We start from the raw sequence: 23,334 nt of genomic DNA, 5'->3' as shown, positions 1-23,334 counted from the left end.
CCGGCCGCGGGTCCCCGAGTGACGCTGGCGGCGCCTGGGAGCGTGGCGCGGGTCCGGGGCCACGTAGAGGAGCCCAGTGTCCAGTGAAGCAGCCGAGGACCCGCCGCCCCGCCGCCGCCATGGTTATGTCCCAGGGCACCTACACGTTCCTCACGTGCTTCGCCGGTTTCTGGCTCATCTGGGGCCTCATCGTCCTACTCTGCTGCTTCTGCAGCTTCCTGCGCCGCCGCCTCAAACGGCGCCAGGAGGAGCGACTACGTGAGCAGAACCTGCGCGCCCTCGAGCTGGAACCCCTGGAGCTCGAGGGCAGCCTGGCCGGGAGCCCCCCAGGCTTGGCGCCGCCGCCACCACCGCAGCGCGGCCGTCTCGAGGCGCCGGCGCACGGGCATCAGCACGTGCACGTTCACCCGCTGCTGCACCACGGGTCGGCGCAGCCGCACGCACATTCGCACGCACACCACCACGCGCTTCCGCACCCGCCGCCGGCGCACCTCTCCGTGCCGCCGCGGCCTTGGAGCTACCCGCGCCAAGGTGAGTCCCGACTTCCGCCCGGGGCAACGCGGGCCACTGAGGGTGGGCGGGGTCACTGCTGACCAGCGAGGCTTCCAGTGGACAGCCTCCCCGAGAACCTTGGAGGGAGCGGGCTGGGCCTGGGGTTGACGGCTGGCCAAGGCCTCCGCGGGAGGCCGGGGACGGGTGGCCTCACCCTTCGGATCGCTTCCCACTCTGCAGCGGAATCGGACATGTCCAAGCCACCGTGCTATGAAGAGGCGGTGCTGATGGCCGAGCCGCCGCCGCCCTACAGTGAGGTGCTCACGGACACGCGCGGCCTCTACCGCAAGATCGTTACACCCTTTCTGAGCCGCCGCGACAGCGCGGAGAAACAGGAGCAACCGCCGCCCAGCTACAAGCCGCTCTTCCTGGACCGGGGCTACACGTCGGCGCTGCACCTGCCCAGCGCTCCACGGCCCGCGCCACCCTGCCCGGCGCTCTGTCTGCAAGCGGACCGTGGCCGCCGGGTCTTCCCCAGCTGGACCGACTCGGAGCTCAGCAGCCGCGAGCCGCTGGAGCATGGAGCTTGGCGTCTGCCGGTCTCCATCCCCTTGTTCGGGAGGACTACAGCCGTATAGAGGGGCGCCCGGCGTTCCGGGCCCCACCCGCGGACTCGTGGCCTGACTGCGGGGCTTTTTAAATGCTTCCCTTGGACTGCGGGGGGGTGGGGAGGGAGGGATTTCTTACCCCGTTTGTTACATTTTGAGGATAATAAAGGTGTGTGATCTGGTTTGGTACAAGCGGAGGGGACACCCACTGCTTGCGCCCAAGGTTCTGGTAGCCAGGCGTGCCTGGGCCTTGGTGGGACAGAACCTGAGTGTGCCTTTTGACTACAAACTGGCCTGAGGGTGGGGAACCTAACTTCATAGGCTGGTTCCCCTAGGAGCCCCAGACCCTACCTTCCCTGCCCCTCAGATCACAGTGAAGGCAGCCCCGGTGACCTTGGAGGTGGGAAGAGTTGGGAATCGGGGTCAGGGCAGGCGGCACACCCCAGATCCGCCCCTGAAGGCCCGGAGCAGCAGGCCCGAAGGGATCTGGATTTCTTTATTAACAGACATGAGCACGACCCGTTACAGAAGTTTGTGCTTTCCAAAAAACAGTTACTGAACGTGAAAAAGGAACCCAAGCAAAGAGGGAGGAGTTGGGGAGGGGCCACCCAAGCCCCGGGCCCCACCAACAGCCCTGACCTGATCCGCGCCTAGGGCCTCCAGCTTGGGACCTGCCCAGCAGGAGGGGGGCAGGAAAGGCCCTGGAAGCTGAGGGGCCCCAGCTGGGCCTGCTTCCTTTGGGCCAGGCGGGGAGGGGTCAAGAGAAGGGCGGGGAGGGGGTCCCAGGGAGCCAGAGCCCACGAGCCATTTATTGCCATGTTTTAAAATTCGTGCAAAATATCTGAAGCCCTGGACAGAGAATACAAAGTGATATTTTTCCAAGAAACATAAAACTAGGAAAAGAGGTGGGGCATTTTCCCACCAGAGCTCCCCCGACGCCAGGCCCCAAGTAGGGTGAGGCCTCCACCCCGGCCAGCTTGAGTGAGCAGGGAGGACTAAGAGCTACAATCTGGACCGGGCGGGGACGGGGTAGAATTTGCAACAGCGTCTCAACTACCAACGGGAGGAAAACCAGTCAACTGTACAAGTCTCCTATCAATTTTAAAAAAAAGAGAAAAGCTGTAAAAGTCGGGCCCTGTGGGTAGGGAAGCGGCCAAGTCCTGGGCCAGGGCCGGAATCCGGAGTGGGTGCCAGGCGGAGCTGCTGCGAGTGCAGGCGCGGCGGGCCGTCTGGCCAGAGGCCGGCACAGGTGGGCGGCCTTGGCAAGGGCAGCCTGAGGGCGGGCGCCACCGCTAATCACCGCCCTCGAAGCCCTCCTCCTCTTCTGGTACTGGGTCTGCATCCCAGCAGGTGATGTCGATTTCTGTGATGTTGGGAAGGGAGTGGAGTTAAGGAAATGGCCCAGCAGATCCACGGCTGTGTCCCCCAACCCCTGGGAGCTGTGGCTGTGTGTGTATGCAAACACACTCGAACCCAGCACGGCCAACTGATTGCGTGCGTGCACGCGCATGTTCACGCTTGAACCCAGCAGCCCTACCGGAATCCCCCCATTGCCCACCCCAGTACTACCTGGAGGTTTGTTGTAGAACACAGGAGGCGGGGCCTTTGCGCACGGCTCTTCCGATTGGGCGAACTCCTCCTCCTGTGATTGGCTGAAGTACCCTTCACTGGCCTGCAGGAGGAAAGCTCCAGGTCACTAGGCCCCACCCAGGATGACTAGGGCGGACCTACCAGGCCTGAGCTCGTTTCCCCAGCAACCAGTGATTCCATCAGTGGTTTCCAGGGAAACATATACCTGCCTTGGGCAAAGAAAGCAGAGCTGGCCCAAGGAGGATGAACAGAATGACCCTCCAATAACGGGTCACAGAGAAAGGGGGTACCCCCCTGCTAGAACCCTGACCGCCACCCCTCCCACCAGGCTGTCCCTGCCCCACCTGGGTCCCCTCCTTCTGGGTGGTCTCGCCATTGGTCAGCAGGTGGGGCTCTGGCTCTGGCTCCTGATCCAGCTCCTCTAGAGCCGAGGGCAGAGTTGGGACCTGGGGGGCAGCTAGGGGCTCCCCTTCTAGTTCCTCCTCTGGGTCACAGAAGGTAGCAGGCGGCTCAGGCAGCTCATCAAAATTGAGAAGGTTGGCACAGCCTTTGCCTGCCAGTGGCAGTGGCTCCTCAGCCACCTCGTCTAGCAGGGGTACCTCTGCCAGAGTGACCTCGGCACCCGAGGGAGGTGTGGGGACCCGAGGCTCAGCCTGGGCTGTGGAGGCCTCTTCCCCGTTGCCAGGCCATAGGTCAATGAGGCTGGCAGCGGCGGGGGTGACGGGGGCAACAGCGGTGTGAGCAGTGGCAGTGTCGGTCTCTACGGCCTCAGCAGCCGGGGTGTCAGCTGCAGCGGCGCTGGCCACGGCAGGCTCCAGCGGGGCAGCCAGGATGGCTTGCTCTGGAGATGCCGTGAACATCAAGTCCTCCGTGGGGCTGCCTTGCGCCCGGGGAGGCTCCGGTGCCTGTGGGGGCTCCTCCCCAGGGCCGGCCCAGGCCTGAGGGGCTGCGGCTCTGGCCTCTTTGCTGGTCTCTTCACTATCCAGGCCAGGCCCGGGCTCCTGGGTCTCTGTCATAGCACACATGGAGGACAGACAGGTGGTCAGCTCCCCCAGGAAAGGACGCAGGCCTGGGGACAGCCACCCTACTCTGCTCTGCCCACCCGCTGGGGAGTCAGCAGCTTCCAGGGGAGGAGGCTTCCATAAAGGGCTCCATACAGAGCACCTTCCAGCACACCCCCTGGGCCCTGCTGCCCCTCTACCTCCTAGGGTCTTTCAGCTGCTCGGCAGCCCTGGGAGGCCAGATCCCCATTCCAGAGAGACACGCCGAGGCTGAGAGACGGCAGGTCTGACCACAACACCAGGGCTCCCCCCGCCGGCCATAGCCACCCCCAGAGCAGTACAACGTGGGTGATGACTGACTCAGATCCCCGAGAAGGTGCTACCATGGCCACGTGGGGGTCCCAGCCCAGGGACTGGTGGGAGCCCTGGGGCAGCTAGGGTGTAGCCCCTCACTCACCTTGCGGGGGTGGCGGGGGCAGTGGTGGAGGCTGCGAGGACGTGACCTCATCCAGAGCCCGCTCAATCTGTTCGGCGACAGGGGTAGAAGCCGTGCTGGAGTCAGATGGGCTCCGGGTGGGGATGGGGGTAGGTGCCATCCTCCGGTGGCTGTCCAGGTGGCTGCCTGTGGAACAAACCCCCAGGCTGGTCAGGGAGGGCCTGGGAGCCAGGTGGGGCCAGGACTGTCCACCTCGGGGTCTGGCCAGCACCTCCTCTGTGGAGTCTGGGTGGAGGCTGGGAGCCCCCCCAGGCCCCTCAGGGGCCAGACCACAGCTCCAGATCCTATAAGCCAGGCCCCTTGGGGTCAGAGCCCCTTCAGGGCCAGGGGAAAGAGGCAGGTAGTACCTGCTCTGGGGACAAACACCAGAGATCAGCAGTCAGGCTGGGGGAGTAAGGGTGGGGGCACTGCTGGGAAGCGGGGCCCTCCTTACCCCTCCCACTGAAGCCTGGGGCTGCTACCTACATGGGAGGGAGGAAGAGAGGTTTGGGGTGCGGTGACAGGTGATATAGGGAAAGGGAGTCCGTGGAGGGGAGGAGGAGGAAGAGGAGGAGGAGGAAGGCCCACTGTCCGATGCCTTTATGAAAGGGCAGTACGGACGACCTGCCGAGAGAGACAGACAGAGAGAGACAGAGGACAAGAGAGGGTCAGTCTCCCCCACCCCTTGCCCGAGGCCTCACCCGCCCCCGGGGCTGGCCCTAGCCGTCCAAACTGCCTTCAGCTAGGGTGCACAGCCAGCCACGCTAGGCCACAGCCCCAAGCCATCAGATGACTCCCACCAGCACCAGGCACGCACAGCAATGAGCCTGCCACACCAAGCCGGTCCCTAAGCATCATGGGACAGCGGGCCCCAGCCCTGGAACCCCAGCACAGGGCCAAGCACACAGCAGGGGCAAACACGCAGAGCAGCAGACAGAGCGGAAGGGTGCTTTGTGGAGGGAGGTGGGAGCCGCACCACGAGAACCCCAGCAGCGAGCAGTGGGTGCAGGGTCCCAGGCTGCTCAAACTCAGGCCCAGGGTCAGAGCCCACCCTACATGCATCCGCAGCCCTTCAGGCAAGACCTAGTTCAACCCCAGTGGGGCCGCTCCCTGCAGCCAGGGGGGATGCCTCAGCCCATGCCAGAGCTGCCCGGATGACCTCTGGCACTACCCACTGCCCAGCCAAGGCCAACACCGACCCCGGCCTGAGCCCCTCTCAGTCCCGCCACTCGGAGCCAGTGGGTGAAAGCACGATGAGTGGCCTTGCCTTCTCCAAGGGGTCCTTGGGCAAGGCTTCCTTTCCAAGAAAGAGCCGCAGAGAGGCTCAGTCCCCAAACCTGAGGAGTGGGGGTCAGGTGGGGGTGGGACCTGGGACTACCTGGCCGGTGGTTGAAGGGCGAGGGTGCATCGCAGCTGCCTGCAGAGGCCGATGCAACTCGTTCCTGCTGTTTGAAGAATTCCCGCGGGTTGTCAGGCCGCTGGGCAATAATGGCTGCTGCCTCCTGGGGGCACAGAGAAGGGGTCAGGGAGGGCCCAGCGGAGGCGAGCCCTGCCCACCTCACGTGCCCTCTTCAAAGCTCTCACCTCTACCTCCGACTCGGACTTCTTCATCTGGGTCTCTTCCTCCTCATCCCGCTGGTCACCCTGGAAACCCAAGGGACAGTGTCCTGGGCACCTCACTCCCCCTGAGCTCTTGGCCTTCTAACAGGCCCCATGTTTTCTCCACAACCTGGCAGGAAGGGGCTTGGAGGTGGCACCTCTGCTCCCTTCACCACCCAGTCACATAGCTCCCCCTCCACCTGCACTGTCACTCCACAGCTCTGCGTCTTCCAGAACGAAGTGCAAGGCCTCCTCAGACCAAGCTCTCTCTCTGTAGCCCCAGAAGTGACCTGCTCGCTGCAATCCCCACCATTCCCTATTGCACTGCACCAGCTAACTGCACTGCAGTTTTGAGGCTGCAACCCCAGGAGTAAAGGTAGATGGAGCCCCTTGTTTGTCCCACGTTCCCTTCCCCCTTGTCTGATCTGGCCTGTCACCGCTCTAACACCCACCTCCTGCCCTGACTCACCCACACACCCTGTAAGATGTAGCCGCAAAGTCTCACTCAGCACGATGTGGTCACAGTTCCTGGAACAGGCACACCATCTCCCCTCTCCACGCCCCTGCACAGGAGCTCAATCTCTCCTGCCCCAAATGCCCAACTCCCACCCCAGGTCCAACTCTTCCCGCTTCCAGCCTCAGCTTGGGCACTGCCTCCTGGGGAAGAGGTCCCTCGCCCATTCAGGTCATTTCTGGGTCTCCACGAGGCGGTCCAGGCACACACCACAGATTACACTGTAGCCTAACTTCCTTTTTCCGGGATCCTTGCCCCATCCTCTGTGGGTAACACAGACCGAGAAGTCGGATCTGCGTATGAGCGGCCAGCACAAGGTTCAGCTGGCACACAACTGCTCAACTGAACTCACTACAGCACAGCTTCTGAATCAGTGCCGCACCTGCTGCTAGTGCGGCAAACGGGGCGGGAGGGGCTGATGCCGAGGGGAGAATAAGCTGCAGGTATGGTGGGGAAGTTACAGGGCTTCTTTGTTTTGCACACATAACCTAAAACTTCAACTTTTCCCTCAAAATACATTAAGAGAATGGCTCTTCCAAGCAACCCCCTCGAGACGGTTGTCACTCCAACCACAGCTCTGCGTCTTCCAGAATGAAATCTCAAGTCCTCCTCTGACCGAGCTCTCTTTCCAATCAAATTTGCCTTGCTCCTCAGCCCACTGGGCTCTAGTCAGGCTCCTTGCCTTCCCATAAATTATATCCCACCAGCTTTTGCTGGTATTCCTGCACTACCTAGGCCGACCTCACTAGATTCCTCTGCGTCGTTCAAAAAAAAGGACTAGAGGGGCGCCTGGGTGGCTCAGTCTTTAAGCGTCTGCCTTCGGCTCAGGTCATGATCCCAGGATCCCCTGGGATCGAGCCCCACATCAGGCTCCCTGATCGGCGGGAAGCCTGCTTCTCCCTCTCCCACTCCCCCTGCTTGTGTTCCCTCTCTCGGTGTGTCTGTCTCTGTCAAATAAATAAAATCTTTAAAAAAAAAAAAAGGACTAGAGGCAAGCTCACCACAAAAGCCTGAACTACCAACAAAGTACAAAACACTGAAACAAATTAGGGCTACGGGTAGGAAAGTGAGATCAATACGCTCATCATAGGGTCAAAGACACTGCTGGGCCTGAGCATTTTGATACATGGGAGCTCCCTGACAGCCCAGGCAAAAAGGGAACTCAGACAAGGAATGCAATTCTTCACAGAGAAAGCAGAACGACAGCTTAAGCAACGGGAAAGCATTTTATGGTTCTAAATTCCAATGTTCTCACATGGGACCTTCTTCAGAGGGCCTGAAGTTGTACGGTCACCACGCTGACCTGCCAGAACATCCACTGTCACTGTCACACGAGCCATACCTTGAAGGGCCGGATGAGACTATAATACAATGGTGTGAGAGTGAGACTCTATATGTGAGACTATAATACAATTGCCTGAGGCACTGACAACTGCTGAAGATGAATGATCACTTCAGGGGACTCACCATATTATTCTTTCAACGTTGGGGTGCCTGTGTGTGAAATTTTCTGTCAAAATAAGCTTTTTCAGAGTGATCTTGCTCTGAATGGATAAACAACATGTGGCATATACATACAATGGAATATTATTAGCCTTAAAAAGGAAGACATTCTGACACATGAACCTTGAAGACACTGTGCTAAGTGAAATAACCTAGTCACAAAAAGAAAAAAAAATTACGATTCCATTCAAATGAGGTACTTAAGAATAGTCAAATTCACAGACAGCAGAAAGGCAACTGCCAGGGGTCTGGGGGAGGAGAGAATGGGGAGTGAGTGTTTAATGCAGACAGTGTTTCAGCATGGGAAGACGAAAAAAAAATTCTGGAGGTAAACAGTGGTAACAGCTGTACGATGTGAATTTGTTGGGAATCTTAATGCCACTAAAATGTAATCTTAAAAATCGTGAAGATGGCCCATTCTACGGACCTTTTGGCACAATTCAAAATAAACCTGCTTCATCAATTACTTTTGTAAAAAGTCTTGCCCACCTTGTCCTCCACTGTTTTCTAACCCCTGGCACATGGCACATGGCAAAGGTGTGCCGAATGAATGGTTGCAGCTGGAGCTCACTAACTGCACGGCGTCTCCACCCCCAGGGCTGGCGTGACTTCATGCCTGGGGCTGCAGGGCTGTCTGGTCTCCGCCCTCCCAGCCTCCTGTCTGGGTCCTCATGGCACAACCGACCATCACAGTCCCAGTCCAGAGAACCGCCCACCTCCCATCCAGAACTATACCATGCTCCGGCCTGAATGACCTTCGCTATTTCAGAAATACAAAATTCCATTCAAAGCATGGAGACTCAACTCCCAATACGATTTTGTGGGCCACCCCAAGGTTTGGAGGTCAGACAGCACCCTCGGGACGACACACACATGTGCACAGGTGCTCTGAACGCTGGCCCAAACTCATTCATGGGGCTCTGTGGCACAACTGTGGTGGGGGCCAGGCCTCCAGCCCCCAAAGCACAGGAAGCCTGTCTAATCCACCCCAGCCTCTCAGGCTTCACTGGGAGGGGCGGGGGCGGGGGTGGGGGGGCGCCTGGTCAGTGAGGGTCTGGGTCAAGGTAGATTTTCTCTTTCAGTCTACAGAATAAGCTTCTTCAAAGAGGTCTCCTTCCCCAGCCAGAGAACAGAGACCCACATGGTTGGGTGACAGGCCTGACACTCTATGACACTCCGTGCCCATGCAGAGGTACTCCGAACACCCAGAACTGTCCCCAAGCCCCTGATAACCTTCCCCCCCGCCACTCCACGCCCCCCCTCCCAAGGCGCAGGAACACAGGGACCATTCTCACATCCCCTCACCAGGGGACCGGGAGCCCTGGCTAAAAACTCACAAAGATAGACTGCTCCTTCAATCGCCGCTTGGCCTCCTCGGCTTCTAAAGTCTGCTGTTTCCTCCTGGAACGAGAAGGAGCAAGCACACCTTGGGGCGGGTCCGCTCGCGGCTGAGCAGGCGGCCTAGGGCGGGGCAGGGCCAACCTGTGCTCCTCGATCTGCTGCTCCCGCTCGCGGTAGCGCCGCTCCCGCTCCTCCTGCTCCTGGCGCTCCTGCTCCATCCGCTCTTGCTCAAACCTCAGTCTCTCATCCAAGGCCTTCTTCCGCTCCTCCTCCTTCCTCAGCTCTTCCTCCTTCTGCAACCCCCCCCACGCCAAGGCAGTGCAGGCCCTGAGCTGGGGCCTGCCCCTGCCCCTCCAGCCCATCCCCAACCCAGGACCGGGGAGGTTCTGGGAATTATGCCTTATGGGCTTAAGGCCAAAAGGGCTCCCTCTTTCAGCTGGGGTAGCACACAAGACGGGGACGCGCTGTTTAAGGGAGGGACTTGGGGACAGAGCCCAGAGCTATGCCTTGGGGCGGGGTCAGGGAGGGGCAGCTCAGCCTGAAAGCTGGGGGCGGGGCCCACACCTTGGCCTGCTCCCAGAACTGCTCGCGGTTAATCCGCTTCATTTCCACAGCTGCATCAGTTTTCTGATAGGTGGTGCCCTGCAGAGTGAAACAGCTTGGCATGAGCGGGCGGGAGGAGCGGGCCGAGTGCTCTGGGAGCTCCCATTCACAGAGTGTGAGGACTGACTGGCAGGGAGGGGGCGGACGAAGCCCGGGCAGGCCAGCCAGCCCCGGACACACACTGACCACCGGCTCGGCGCTGTCATCCTCCCGCAGCCGCAGTCGGTGCAGCACGGGGCTGGAGAGCCGCGCCAGCCCGTTGGAGAGCCGCTGTCCGATGGCACCCGCATCTATGTCTTCCACGCTGCTGGCATTCACGATCACATCGACACCCTGCAGCAAGAAGGCGTGTTCAGGCGGCATGGCTCCATCCCGTGACCACCACCAGCCTGGAGACCCTGCCCCTGGGAGTCTGGCCCCACCCCCACGAGCCCTGGCCCCACTCGCACCTGGAAGAACTCAGCCACCTTAGCCACGTGGCTGGCACAAGCGCATTTTCGGGCATCAGGCACATCTTCACCAACCTGCAAAGTACCCAGCAAAGAGGGGGTCGGGAAAGGACAAGAGCGGGAGCAGCCTGAGGCCCTGGGCTCTCTTCCCAAAGGGCTAGTGGGGCTCTCGCTGGTGGTGTCAGCAGGAGAAGTGGGGAGGAGGGGACCTGTTCTGGGGCCTTTCCTCCCTGCCCCAGCCCACAGCTGCATACCCAGTTGATGAGCACATATTTTGGCAGAGCAGCCTGGGAGTCCTTGACGCTGCAGAAGCCGTACATCACCTTCTGGTTCTCAAAGTGGCCGGAGAGCTCCTGCAAACCCCCATCTGGGGGAATCAGGAGGGTATCAAGCAAGACTCCCCATCTCCTGAGCCCTTACCCTGCAAAGGGCCCGGAACCCGAAAGAAAGACTCCTCTCATGGGCTCTGACAGGCACACCCAGAGGTATGGAGGTCCCACAGCTCTGTGCTGGTGTGAATAGGGACAACAGGCAGGAGCAAGCTTTGTCTCTGAATCCCCCAGGGCCCAATTTAGGACTGAGGAAGTGTTTGTTCTTCACACGTCCCATGTCTCACTCATGGCACATCATCACCTCTCACACAGCGCTATGCCCAGTGAGGTAAAATAAAACCCCTGGGCTCTGGAGAAAGTGGATGTGATCTGGGCCATCCCTGCCAGGCCCCTTCCCTCCTGGCTGTGTGACTTTGGGCAAGTCACTCTCCGTCTCTGGAAGCTCAGTCTTCTCATAATCAAAGAGCAAGCAAGGCTCCCTCCCTCCCCGCCCTGAGGATCTTCGGGATGGCTGGAGGAAGGACACAGGCAGACAAGTGTGGGTTGGCTGGCTGCAGGCAGGGAGATGGCCCTGAGCCAGGAGGGTGGGGAAGAAAACAACCGGAGGAGGGGGCGGAGAGAAAGGCAAAGGAATGGCTGGAATTCTTACCTCCTGATGCTGCAAGCTTGAGGTCATCTGAGCCATCCTCGTATGTGTACAGAGCCCTGGGGAGAGGGAGGGGTGGCTCAGAGTACTGACAGGGCCCAGGCCGCCAATTTTGGGTGGGGATGGCCCTGGGGAGGAGGAGGGACCCAGAGCAGGCAGGACAGGAGTAGGGGTTCTGGTCCAGCACTGCCATGTCATCATGACAGCAGGGCTAGGCACCAGTTCTGGCTGGAGCCCAGTTGGGAGGCAGCCTGGGACTTGGTAGAGGGAGGCTCGAGTCAGGAGGGGAGTAGGCAAGGGGGCAAAAATCGCTGCCTGGTCGCTGGCTTTGAGGGAGCCCATGTGTCCCGTTCTCAGAGCTCAGGCCCTGGCAGCCTACAACCCAGTGAGCGGGTGTTAGATGGAGACTCCAAGGCGACGGTTCCTTGGTTACCGTTCCCTGGCTACCACGATCCTCAGCCCCCATTGGCCGGCGCTGGGAACCTACCTGGCGTGTTCTTCAAGTACCCACCGCCCCTCCCCCCATGGCAAGGGAGGGGGAGGAGAACCTGGTGCTCTCTTTGCTGGGCGTCCCTCGGTAACCATGGCAACCTGGCAATTGGCACATGCTGGGGCCCACCCCAGCCACATTCTCCTGAACACAAAAGACCCTGGGGACATGCCCTTGGCCTCAATCTCCACCTCTCAGAAATGGGGATGAGGTCACTGAGGTCACTCTTGCCCAGACTCAGACCCCTGGTGGGCATGTTCTCCTGGCCTCCGGCTCCTAGGCCTCTGCCAGAGCTGAGAAGGCCCTGGCCTCCTGGAAATGCTGGCCTTTCCTTCTGCCTTAGCTTTACCAGAAAGCTGACCCGAGCAGCCTTCCTCCTTCCCCCTCCTCCCTGGCGTCTTCTGCCTAGCCGCACCGGCACGGCATCCATGGCACGGAAGGGAAGGCAGAGACGTCTCCTCCTGAGAACCCAGTGGGGCAACGGAGAAGGGCCTTGTCCCGGAGCCTCAGGAGGTCTCAAGCCCCTTCCCCATGCTTTCCTTTCCCTACTTGCAGGGGAGGTTGGGGGGGGGCCTAGAAGAGGGGGAGGCAGAGTGATGGAGAAAAGAAAGGGAGGGAGAAACAGGGAGAGAGGAGGAAGAAAGAGAAAAGAAAGGAAGGAAGTGAAGGGATGAAGAGAAAAATGAAAGGGGGGAGAGAGGGAGGGAAGGGGGAGGAAGGGAGAGCGGGAAGAGCAGGAGGGAAGGAGGGAGGAAGGGAGGAGGAGGGAGGAGAGAGGGAGGAGGAAAGGAAAAGGAAGCCCTGGCCCAGTCTCATGAGGTCAGCACAAGTCACTGCCAGGGCCAAATGGCCCCCCAGCCCCCACCCCCACCTTCTCCGGGAGGCCTCCCTCCGGAAAGAGACACAGGTGGACTGTGGGGCTGGGAAGCTCCCCGTCCAACTGTTGCCTGGGCCCCAACCCTGGCAGCTGCTTCTCAACACAGCTGTCCCACCACCTGTCTGGCTACCCTAACCCACCACTGGGAACAAAGGGCCCTCAGAGAAGCAGGGGTCTGCCCCTCTCCACTCCACAGACCAGAAACAGAGGCAAAACTCAAAGACCCTGGGTGCCAGACACTGCTCTAGATAGCACCCCTCCGTGGGACTTGTCAGCCTCTCTGAGGGCCCAGGGACACTGGCCCTGCCAAGGACCCCTTCCATCCTCAACCCTTACCTACCCGCCTCTGGCCATCTTTCCTGCTAACAGCCACAGCCCTGGCAGAAACCAGGCCTAAGTTCAAAGCCTTCAGCAGGCCTTCAAACCCTGAGCTCTGCCCCCGCCTGCCTTTCCAACTAGACCTCCAGATCCGTACCAAACACTTGGGATGCTGGATGGCTCCCTGATCCCAAACACAATTCTAGATGTTTCCCACCCGGGGGTCCTCTGCATATGTGGTTCCTTCCACAGGAGGGCCAGACCTACTTCTCTACCTCCTGGCTCACTCCTGGCTGAAATCCCTCAGGGACCCAAAGCCAGCTCCCAAGGAAGCCCTGCCCTAAGCTGCACCTCCCCAGAGCACTTACCATACCCCAGCAGGGATGGCAAGAAGCCTCCGAGCCCATCCCACATCTCATTCGATCTGTGCTTCTCAAACACATCAGAGGCAGCCCAGGCCTGAATGGGTGGGAGCTGGTGAAGCCACAAGGTGTCAGGATGGGGGACCCAGGAATCTATATGTCTCTCCAGCTTCAACCCCTGGAGACAGACAATGCCTCTCACTGCAAGCTGTGTGAGGTGGAGACATCTGATTCAGTCAAATCAACACCTACCACTCACTGGGTCCCGGGGCCAGCACAGGGCAGGACCGGTAGGTATCTGTGATACTGACATGAACTCTGAGAAGCGACCCAGGCCAGAGACACTGGACTCGGGTGAGGTGGGGCTGGAATGTAGCCAGTCCAGGGAGATCCTGCATTCAGCTGAGGTGGGGGACCAAAGGCACGTGGACCCCTCAGGACAATCCCACTCTCAGGATGTCGGAGCTGGAAGGGCCTTGGGGGTCCCGGATATGGCAGAGTCCCATCCCCTTTCTCTTTTCAAGAGGACCAGAGAGGAGCAGACACTTGTGTGTGGTCCACACAGTGAGCAGTGTCACAGCCGGGGCAATGGTCCATTTTAGAGCCTCTGCCACCTAGGAGTGGGCTCCCCCTAGGAGGCAAGGTAAGGGAGGGCAGTGCCAAGCCCCTTGACCAAGACAGCAACTATACCCAAGATGCCCTCCTCTGGCCTCTGAGTGCAGAGTCTGGCCCTGAGTCTTGAGACTCCACTGTACCCCGGGCTCTGTACTGGGCGCTGGGGGCACTCATGCCCCACTCTGCAGGATGTGACCCTCACACCCTTTTCACAACATGCTATCTAGGCCCTCGGGAGCGAGCAAATGTGTGTGTGTGCGAGGGTACGTGTGTACGTATGTGTGTGTCCCCCACACACAACCCAGATGGGGGTGACGCATGCCAATGATGAATAACTTGCTTTGGCCACATGGAGGCTGCTGGGAGGTGGGAGCCCAGGCCTCTGCTAAGCAGAATGTGGCCCAGCAATGGTTGTGTGGCCCTGCACTGGGCTGCCAGAGTCCTGCTGTTGGGAGGTTAGAGGGAAATGGGGTGATGGTAGACAGCAACCACCAGACCAGAGGGCGAGAGGGGGGTTTTAAGGTGGGCTGTGCCTCTCTGCAGGCAAGGCCCCCTATTCCAAGCCTAGCTCCTCCACTGGGCCAAGCCGGCCACTTGTCCTGAACTCCTCCCATGATCTCAACCCCCTTGGGGCAGGGCTGGGACAACGGGTGGGCCGCCTGCCGGCTTAGCCTGTGCTGGCCTCTCCTGTGACTGACCTGGAGGGCATGAGAACTTGTCTCCCGCGTCCATCCCTCCAGGCCTGGCTGCCCGCCAGTGCTGCAGTACCATGGCATGGACGCCTGGCCATCTTGCCCGGACTCCAGCCCCCAGGTCAGTGTCCCTGCCCAACTGCCCTCCTAGGATGAGGGTGAAGCCAGCCCAAGTGAGGTCCCTCAGACCTATCCTCACTCTGTGCCTCAGTTTCCTGCCTTCCAAGAGAAGATCAGGCCTAGAGAACAGAATGGGCACCTGTCCCAGGACAGAGTATTTTGGAGGAAGAGGATTCCTGAATGGGGCAGTGTGGGACCCCTTTGCTTTCCTGCCCCTCCAGCGGACTCCGGCCGGAGAGCAGGTGGTCCATGCCCTCCCACAGCTCAGGGGAAGACAACAGCAGGGGAAGGGGGAGACGGTAGTTCAGCTTTTCCCCCACCAGGGAGCTGAGAGCCTCTGGCCACAGGGCCATGAAGCTTAGGGGCTCATTGGATCTACTCACTCTCTCATTCCTCTTTCGGGCCTCCCTCCACACTTGTGCGCCTGAGAGCTTGCCCTCAGGGACCCCAGCTGGTCACCTCACCAGGCAGTTCAGTCCCCATGGCATCTCCCAGCCCTGCGGGAGATCTAGTCCCCGCAACCCCCTTCGGGGTCGGGGAGAGGAGGACTCATCTCTGCCTCCTCTGCGACCCCTGAGAGGAACAGGAGTCGCTTGGCGGTTGCTATGTGGCAGTGAACGTCTTTCCATCACACTCCAACTCCGAGAGGCCCCCGGTGGGCGGGGCGCCCCGGCCCCCAGCCCGCTCCGCTCCTCCCCCGCCCTAGCTTTCCTTTGTGCTGTGGCCGGGCCGGGCTGGGCCAGGCAGGCTGCGCTGGCTCCGCTGGCTCGGTCCCCGCCTCGTCCCCGCCCGGTCCTCGCCCGCTCGAAGGTGGCGAAGGTGCCCTTGGCCGCCCCGTGCACACCTGTCCCCCGGGCCCAGGGCGGGAGGGCAGAGGGCGGGGGATGGGCTCCCGCAGGGCCATGCGGCCCCGGGCCACACATCTGGACCCTGCGTCTCCCCGGCCGGCGTCCGGCCACCGCTCCCACCGCGCAACTTGGACCGCCTGTGGGCGCTCGGGGCCCGGCAGTGCCCCGCCTGGCCCGGCCCGGCCCCTCCCCCGGCGCGCACAAAGGCAGCCCCTCCCTGGCCCTCCCGGGCCGCTGCACCATTTCGGAGTCTCCCCCTCCCTTCCCGGCTGCAGGGCGGCGGAGCCGGGTGGAAACAAAGGCGCGGTGGCGGCGGCGGCGCGGGGACAAAGGGGCCGGGGGGCGGGGGCGGGGGGCTCACCAGTCGGCCGCGCTCTCCTCCCGAATCACCTCCTCGTACGCCGCCAGCAGCTCCAGGCGGTGGCCGCTGAAGCTGACGCCGGCCATGCTGCTGGCCGGACCGAGGCCGAACGGACAGACGCACAGACGGACGGACGTCCAGAGGAGGAGGGAAGGAAAGAAGGAGTCGCCGCCGCCGCCGCCTCGAAGCCTCTGCAGTGTTGCGAGCGGAGCGAGCCAGCGGCCGGGGGAGGGGAGCCGGCCGGCGGGGGGCGGGGGGCGCAGGCTCCGCCCGGCTCGCTCCCTCCGCGCGCTCGGTCCTAGCGCCGCCCCGGCCCGGCCCAGGGGGGAGGGCCGCCCCCCCTTCCCGGCCTGCCCCGGGGCGCCCCCACGCCCCTCACCCACAGCCCCTGCGCGCCGCGCCCCGCCGCGGATCTGCCCTTCCGCTCCCCAGGCGCGTCTCACCCACGTCCCAAACCCTCGCCTACCGTGTTCCCAACGTAGGCGCTCACCCTCTTCCCCAGCCCCATACCCCGCGGACTCATCTCTGCCTCCTCCGCAGGCGGTGACCCCACCTCACCGCGATCCCCGTCTGCAGCCTACTACCCAGGCCCGGCTTCACCCCTCTCCTTTCCAGCTCCTGGTTCCAGTCCCAAATCCACTTCATTCCAACTGGGCCCAGCCCCACTCCGTGCTTAATTTCTCCCCGCCCCAGCCTCAGCCCCCATCCCTGGTCCATTTCCGTCCCAACCCCCAACCCCAACCCAACCGGACCAGCCACCCTGGCCCATTTGCAGCCCATATCCACCTCTGAAAGGTCCACTCCTAGTCCATCCCCATCACTATCCATTGCCATCTGTGTCTCCACCCCACATCCAACCCATTTCTTTCCCAGCCTACTCCCAACCCCATGATCAGTGCGCACCTCCACACATTCACAATCCGCCTTCGCTAGCAGCACCCTCCTCAGTCCAGCCTACCCTATTCCCCTGGGGTTCCCAGTTCCCAATCACACCCCTCCATCCCTGCCTCCTTGACCATGCCCAGCCCCAATCCAGCTCAGTACCCCAGCATTCCCAACTTCTCCGTCCCTGCCCCACACCGCTTCTGGGCACCCCCTCCCTTACTAGTTGCCCCCAGGGCTGTCTCAGATGGGGCCAGCCTAAGAATTCTTTTGCCTTCTCTCCCAAGGCTCAGGCCTCTCAGAGGAATCCCCAGTACAGTTCCAGAAGCATCATCTAACCCCAGACTCCCAGGGCAGGGTTCCTCCAAGGACACTACTGGGCCAGCCTTCTGCACCTTTATGTCCCAAAGCTCTGGGCACAGAAGTCCCCTACAAGGGAGTGAGCACCACTGCCAGGGCCTCCTGGAACATCTCCACCTTGCCAAGGTGGGACCCTGAAACCCTCCCCAGCTCTAAGAAGCCTTTTCCACCTCCTACAAAGCCTCCCACCCCCATCTTCTGGGGGGAGGTGACAGAACCAAGCAAGCTTTACTTGGTCCAGTCTGGGAGATGGAGGAGGAGGTGGCCCCCAGCTGGGCCTCTGAGTTCTGAGTTGGGTAATCAATTACACCAAGAGGAGAAGGAGATCAGTGTGCGGCAATCAGCAGTGAGTCCCAGTGCTTTAGAGTAGGAATAACCTCTTCAAACCCCCTGAATTTCACAGACACCTGCCTGGGGAACTCTGCACCTACTATGCTCATGGATCCCTGGCCCTAGCAGTTTCTCCACAGCCCCCACTTGGAGCAAGGCCCAGGCAGAATCAGTGGGATTCTGGGGAGCGAGGAGACCGGATTAGTGCCGAGGGGTGCCTGGGAGGGCTAGGTAGAGGGATCTCAGGCCTCATTCCCCTCCTGCTCCCCTTGACGTATCCCAGCTCAGAACTCCCCACCACCTCCTCCTCCCCAGCCTCCTGCTCACTCAACTTCACATCCAAAAAACAGAAGTCCAATAAGCATACTCTCCCTTCCTCAAATTCCTGCTTCCCCTCAGCCACCTACAAACTCTCTCCAGCCACCCCACTCTCACCTCTTTGCCATCTATAATTTTAAATAAACTTTTAATTTTAGAACAGTTTTAAATTTACAGAGAAATTGCAAAGATAGTACAGAGTCCTCATATGTCCCATGCCCTGTTTTCTTTATTTTCAGGGAGAGAAAGGAGGGTTCCCTGCTTACATGCCCTGGAGCCTACCCCTTCTGGTCTTCTTACCCTTCACGCTTCCGTATCACCGGCATCCTACGCTTTGTAGCTCTGCGGTCTGTCTCCTCCTGCTCCTGCTGTTCCTGGCACTGCTCCAGCCAGGGGCACTAAGGACCCTTAAGTTGCCAAATTTAGTGGCCCCATCATAGTCTTCATTTTCCTTTACCAGTGGGAGGAAGGTGACCGCTGATCTCCCTCTCCTCCGTGAATCTGCCTTTCTTCAGCCACCTGCTACCCCTGAAACAAACCCATGGGCCCAGCCTTGATGGGTGGGTCTCAGTGCCTCCTTGGAGGTCCACCCACCAGGCTCTCATGTCTCCCACTCCCAGCACTGATCACTCTTCACGTCACTAACATATTGGGTGTCTCCCATCCCTAGAATGCAAGTTCCCCTCAACACTGGGAGGCTGGTCCTGTGGCTGCTGGAGTAGAAGAGACAAGAAAGAGGGAGGATTCCAATCCAGAAGCTGGTCACTGGCTGTGTGACCTTGGCTAAAAGACTTCCCCTCTCTGAGTTTCCTCTTTGACGATTTATAAGGATAAAATGTGACTGGATGGAGGCTTAAAAGGTGCGAAACCCCTCCCCTCCTCCTCGAAGTCTGGCTTTCCCACCTCCCACGCCCATCTTCCCATCTTCCCCTCTTCCTGTTCTGTGCTTCCCCACAACTCTCAGGGAAGGTTTCAAGGCTGACATACATGTTGGCCTCAGCACTTGGTCAGCACCAGCTGGTAGAGCCTCTCTGCCCTCATCCTGCCTCTGCCAAGTTCCAACCAAGCACCCCTTCAAGGGTACCCATCATCACTACAGGGCTCAATGCATTTCGCAGGCATCGGCCCCTGGCACGGGGCCGGCCACTTGACCACACTAGCTCTTCTCCCGCTAAGTCCATTGCTGTCACTGCACAGACTTTGCCAACCGTATAACCTTAGACTCATTGCTGGACCTTTCTTGTCTCCACTCATCTTCAACTATAAAATGGGGATGATCATGATAGTGCCTACTTCATAGTGTCCGAGGATTTAAAAAAAGTAGAACGTGCTTAAAATGGCAACGGCACATAGTAGATGCTATTGGTGTGTGGGCCGCTATTCCTGTTTTACAGATGGGGAAACTGAGGCTCAGAGAGGGGCAGTGACTTGCCCTGAGGCGTGCAGCTGGTGAGCAACGAAGTCTGGATGGGAACCCAGGTCTGTCCCATGTCACTTCACACCACAGGCTCTCCCTGCTTCCCCTCCTAGCACCCTCAAGTTTCCAGGGGGTGTGGCCTAGCCTAGAGTTTGGCCAGAAGTAGTTCCTGAGGCTACAGCTGTAGAGATGAGGGTGGGACTCACGGGGCGGGTGGGGGGTGGTGGTGGTGGTGGTGGTGGTGGTGGTGGTCCGGGACTCGGAGGGGAGGAAGTGTGCCCAGTGCTGTGGATGTCCATGCTTAAGTGTCCCTGTCCCTGTCTTCTGGCTGCTTTTCCACTGCAGGCTCCAGAGGGGAGCATGTAGTCCAGGCCGGTGGGCAGATGCCGAGACTGCTTCAGGGAGGGACACGTCTCCTAAGTCAGTCCAATGGGTGTCAGCTCTAAGACTATTGCTGGAACCATTAAGAAAGGCTCCACTGGGGCTACTGAGCTGGCAAGATGTGGGCCTGGGGCTGGTTGAGGGGCATCTTTGCCAATAATGGGGAGACCCACCTGAGAATACAGCCAGCATGAAGAAATCAAAGCTGAGAGATGGAGAGTGAGGGAGAAAGCAAGCTCAGAGAGACTCCCACTGTCATTGACCTTTCCAGTTAAATGAGACAAATTGTCCCTGTTTTTGCTAAAACTAGTTTGAATGACAGCTGAAAGAGTCCTTCCTAAACTACCTAATCCCCAAGTAGTAGTCATTTTTGTCTGCGGCAAGGACATGGGTGAAAGCTGAGCTGGCCTTATGGTGCCCCGCCCTGCCCCGGCCCTGAGAGGGAGGACCCTCCTTGGCCACTCTGTGGTGACCTCACCGCACAATCTCCCTGGGCTGGCCCCGCCCCCCACCCAGTTCTTTCCAGACTCCCAGCAAGCTTCTTGCTCCACTGTGGCCCCTGGAGCCCTGGCCCCCACCTCTTCTAGGCCCCGCTAGGGAGGGGCCCTTCCTCCACTCACAGGGTTGTTGGAATCCCAGCCGCTGGTCCCTGCGTGTTGTGGGGCCCGGCCCTTCAGCCCATGGCCTCAACTCCCCTTCCCTAGCAGGGCTGCTTGGAGGGGCCCACAGGACTGTGAATGTTCCTAGGCCACGTGGGACCTGGCACTGAGGAGGCAGCCCCAGAATCATCAGTTCTCTGTACTCTGTCCTCCAGTGGAACAGTCCCTGGCCCTGCACTGCCTCTCTCCCCGCTGACTTCAAATGAGCTCAAACTGCTCAGGGCTGGCAAAAGCCCCTCCCCTGCCTGCCGCCTCTCCAGTTGCCCACTCATGCCCCCGCTGTGGGCTCTGCCCCCTCAGTTGGAGACTGTACTCTCCAAGGGCGCTAATGGCCTCCCCTGCCTGGCACAAGGACATTTCCCAGTCCCCATAGCCTCCACCCGCACAGCCTCACACCCCAGCTTTGGAACACCGTGATCCCTGAAGCTCTTTGGGGAGGTGCAGTGGGGAGCACTTCAGCCTTTGATCCTGGGAGCAGCAGACCCAGGCCATTCTGGCTGGGGGGCTCTGGACAGGTCACTTTCACTCTCTGAGGCTCAGTTCCCTCCTCTGAAACATGCCTTTAATTGCATCCCTCTTGGGCACCTGGGTGGCTCAGTTGGTTAAGCGACTGCCTTCGGCTCAGGTCATGATCCTGGAGTCCCGGGATCGAGTCCCGCATCGGGCTCCCCGCTCAGTGGGGGGTCTGCTTCTCCCTCTGACCCTCTTCCCTCTCATGCTCTCTGTCTCTCATTCTCTCTCTCTCAAATAAATAAAAAAAAAAATCTTTAAAAAAAAATCGCATCCCTCTTAAGTGATTTTCTGTGATTAAGTTATATATAAACTATTGCTCTGTGGTTCCTGGCAGAGGGAGGGAGCATTCAAAGCAGGTACCCCATGCTTGTGTTTCCTTCCATCTAGGCTAGCTCCTCTTTCCTCAGATTCAGGCCCCCAGCTCTCTGCTCCTCACCCTCCCCTCCCTGTCCCCCCCCCCCCCCCACTTCCCCTTCTTCAACCACCTTCCCTGGGCAGAAGCCTCCCAGCTTCCTCCCTCCACCCGTCTGGGCTGTCCAGCTGCCCCTGGCTGCTAGCGGTCCGGCTTCCTCCTGGCCCACCACAGCCAAGCCTCTGAAGAGCTGTCTGCACTCTCTCACCTCCTCTCCTCCCGCATCTCGCTAGCCCTCCCCATCGTTCCTCTCACCCTGCTGCCCCAGCTCTCTGCTAAACTGATCTGGCAAACATGGTCGCTTTGCTGAGAAATGCCCGCGGGGACTCTTTGGCCTTATCTGCCTGGATGACACTGTTAGCAACTTCTGGAAACACTCCTGCCCTGCCCCTGCCTCCCTGCCCTGAGCTCTCCAGAGGCTGTCATCTGTCTGTTTCCTCTGGGATGTTGCTGCTTCCTGGCCTCTCATTTCTTCCCCTGCTGTCCTCATGCTGGATTTGTTCCATGTTTATTATTTTTGTAACAGGTTAAAAAAGAATCGAACTTAATTGCCAACATCCAAAAGCCAGATTTCACATGAAAGTCTGAGTCTCTGGATTCTGTTGGTAAACTGTCAGATTTGGCACAGCTGGGCATTCCTACGTGGTGGCCCTTGCTCGGGGCCGAGAGTGGCTGCCCCCAGAAGACTCCCCCTAGACTGCTCCCAGCAGCTCTCACCATCTTCCCCTGTGCTCTTGCTCACCTGTATCCATGGAAACCAAGGATGGACTGAGAGGGCTTCATGGTTCAAGAGAAGTGGGAGAGAGTGCATTTCTTTGTGGAAGCGAAAGATACTGTGATTAATATGCTAGAGATGTCTCCACTGAAAGGACACCGCATCTTACCTGCTTCACTCCTGCATGACCTGCCCGGCCCTGCTCCTCTCGCTCTGGGCATCAATTACATGCATCTGTGACTTCCTGGGCCTGTCCCAAACTCATTCGTGAATTGAATCTGAGGTGAATATGGACTTGAATCTTCATCTACTCCCTGAATTTGTCACATAAATGTCCCACAGGCACCCCATCCAGTCATTCAACATTCACTGGGCATCCACTGTGTGCCAGGCACTGTTCTAGACTCTGGCAAGGCGTGACAAAAATGACACAGGAAGCCCTGCCCTCATGCTCCAGGGGTGCTCAAGAGAACACAACAGAGGGGCCATCTCTTCTCTTGAAAAGGACAGGCCCAAGGACCTTGCTGAGAGTGCCAGCAACTTCAGACATGCTAAAGGTCCTCATGCCAAGTTGTCCTGGCCCTAGTCTGGTTTCTCCTCAGTCTCTCTCCAGTCCAGGCTTGAGATGGGAGGGAGAGATGACAGTTCTCCTAGGGTGGTGGAGGCTATCGGTGGGAAGCAAGAAGCCCCATAGAAAGATGGGGCCACTACCGGAGCCTCCAAGTTTCAAGACAGCAGGCAGAAGGGAGCTTCCAAGGTGCACTCGCTGATGAAGGATGCCCAGACTCAGGTCTGGCATCTAGTCTGGCCCATGGCTCAGGAGCTATGAAACCTCGGTCAGGTCTCCTAACCTTTCATCTCCACAGTGAGGGTAGACACCTCCCAGGATGGCTGTGAGGATGGCATGAGATGGTGTGAGCAATGACTGGTATATTCCAGATACGTAGCAGAGTTGCCTTCCTGACTCTCCTCACCCCTCACATCCCTCAGGCCCCCACTCTAGGCTCCCTGGGTTCCATCTCTGCCGAGTCACTTTCTGCTCCTCCCTTTCCGTGGCCCCCGCCCCTCCTCCTAGTCCCCTTCCTCTGTCCACCTTGCTTACAGCTCTCAGAGCTCTTTTACAATACAAATCTGAACGAGTTGCTTCACTATTTCATGCTCTTCTGTGCCCTGACACCCCCACCTCGCCCTCACGATGCACTCCCAGCTCTTTAGCCTGGCCTCCCAGGCCCCGGGGGCTGTGCTCTCCAGCCCCACGCTCTGCTGTGGCATTCGGCTGGCACCTCTGGGCCTTCACTCTGGCTGTCGCTGTTTTCCACCTCCCATCTCTGCAGATGTACCTCCAACTCGTCTGCTCTGACCCCCAAGCCAGTCCCGATCAGACACCCCTCCCGTGGGTGCTGGGGCCTAGCACATGGGATCCCCCTTGACCTTCTCCTGCTGACCATGAGCTGTCTTAAGTCCCCATCGCAAGGATGACCAGGACAGCCAGCCCTGGGAAAACCATCTTA

The 23,334-nt window shown here is 59.6% G+C and overlaps 2 protein-coding genes across 3 annotated transcripts; one reads left to right on the top strand and one right to left on the bottom strand.

Annotated features, from left to right (window-relative positions):
• The first annotated feature begins 119 nt into the window (after positions 1-119).
• Positions 120-1,332, top strand: PRR7 (proline rich 7, synaptic). Its single transcript, XM_025866958.2, has 2 exons — positions 120-531; positions 733-1,332. Exons 1-2 carry the CDS (start codon positions 120-122, stop codon positions 1,128-1,130), a joined length of 810 nt encoding a protein of 269 aa, XP_025722743.1. The 3' UTR covers positions 1,131-1,332.
• Positions 1,333-1,576: 244 nt separating this feature from the next.
• On the bottom strand, positions 1,577-16,113 carry DBN1 (drebrin 1). Of its 2 annotated transcripts, XM_073889443.1 has the most exons (15): positions 15,837-16,113; positions 11,157-11,212; positions 10,430-10,542; positions 10,176-10,250; positions 9,913-10,059; positions 9,688-9,765; positions 9,265-9,416; positions 9,120-9,183; positions 5,751-5,810; positions 5,545-5,668; positions 4,653-4,790; positions 4,149-4,313; positions 3,035-3,699; positions 2,670-2,772; positions 1,577-2,463 (listed from the first exon to the last, which is right to left on the bottom strand). In XM_073889443.1, the coding sequence occupies exons 1-15, from the start codon at positions 15,920-15,922 to the stop codon at positions 2,393-2,395; spliced, it is 2,097 nt and encodes a 698-aa protein (XP_073745544.1). In that variant the 5' UTR covers positions 15,923-16,113; the 3' UTR covers positions 1,577-2,392. The 2 variants fall into 2 exon arrangements, with proteins under 2 accessions (XP_073745544.1, XP_025722704.1); XM_025866919.2 differs by lacking the exon at positions 4,653-4,790 and having other exon boundaries at positions 15,837-16,108.
• Positions 16,114-23,334: the final 7,221 nt, after the last annotated feature.

The sequence above is a fragment of the Callorhinus ursinus genome, unplaced genomic scaffold, assembly GCF_003265705.2.
Source record: "Callorhinus ursinus isolate GAN/ISIS: 27379988/994484 unplaced genomic scaffold, GSC_fseal_2.0 scaffold3, whole genome shotgun sequence".
NCBI lineage: Eukaryota > Metazoa > Chordata > Mammalia > Carnivora > Otariidae > Callorhinus > Callorhinus ursinus.
The sequence above is the reverse complement of the archived record's forward strand: the minus strand, read 5'-3'. Positions and strand labels throughout refer to the sequence as shown.

Bases quoted from the DNA above. Each gene is read 5' to 3' on its own strand.
- PRR7 (XM_025866958.2), top strand. From the start codon at position 120: ATGGTTATGTCCCAGGGCACCTACACGTTCCTCACGTGCTTCGCCGGT. The intron at 532-732 runs GTGAGTCCCGAC...CCCACTCTGCAG, and splicing joins TTGGAGCTACCCGCGCCAAG to CGGAATCGGACATGTCCAAG.
- DBN1 (XM_073889443.1), bottom strand. From the start codon at position 15,922: ATGGCCGGCGTCAGCTTCAGCGGCCACCGCCTGGAGCTGCTGGCGGCG. The intron at 10,060-10,175 runs GTGCGAGTGGGG...TTCTTGCTGCAG, and splicing joins AGGTGGCTGAGTTCTTCCAG to GGTGTCGATGTGATCGTGAA. The intron at 2,773-3,034 runs GTGGGGCAGGGA...TTCCTCCTGCAG, and splicing joins CCCAGAAGGAGGGGACCCAG to GCCAGTGAAGGGTACTTCAG.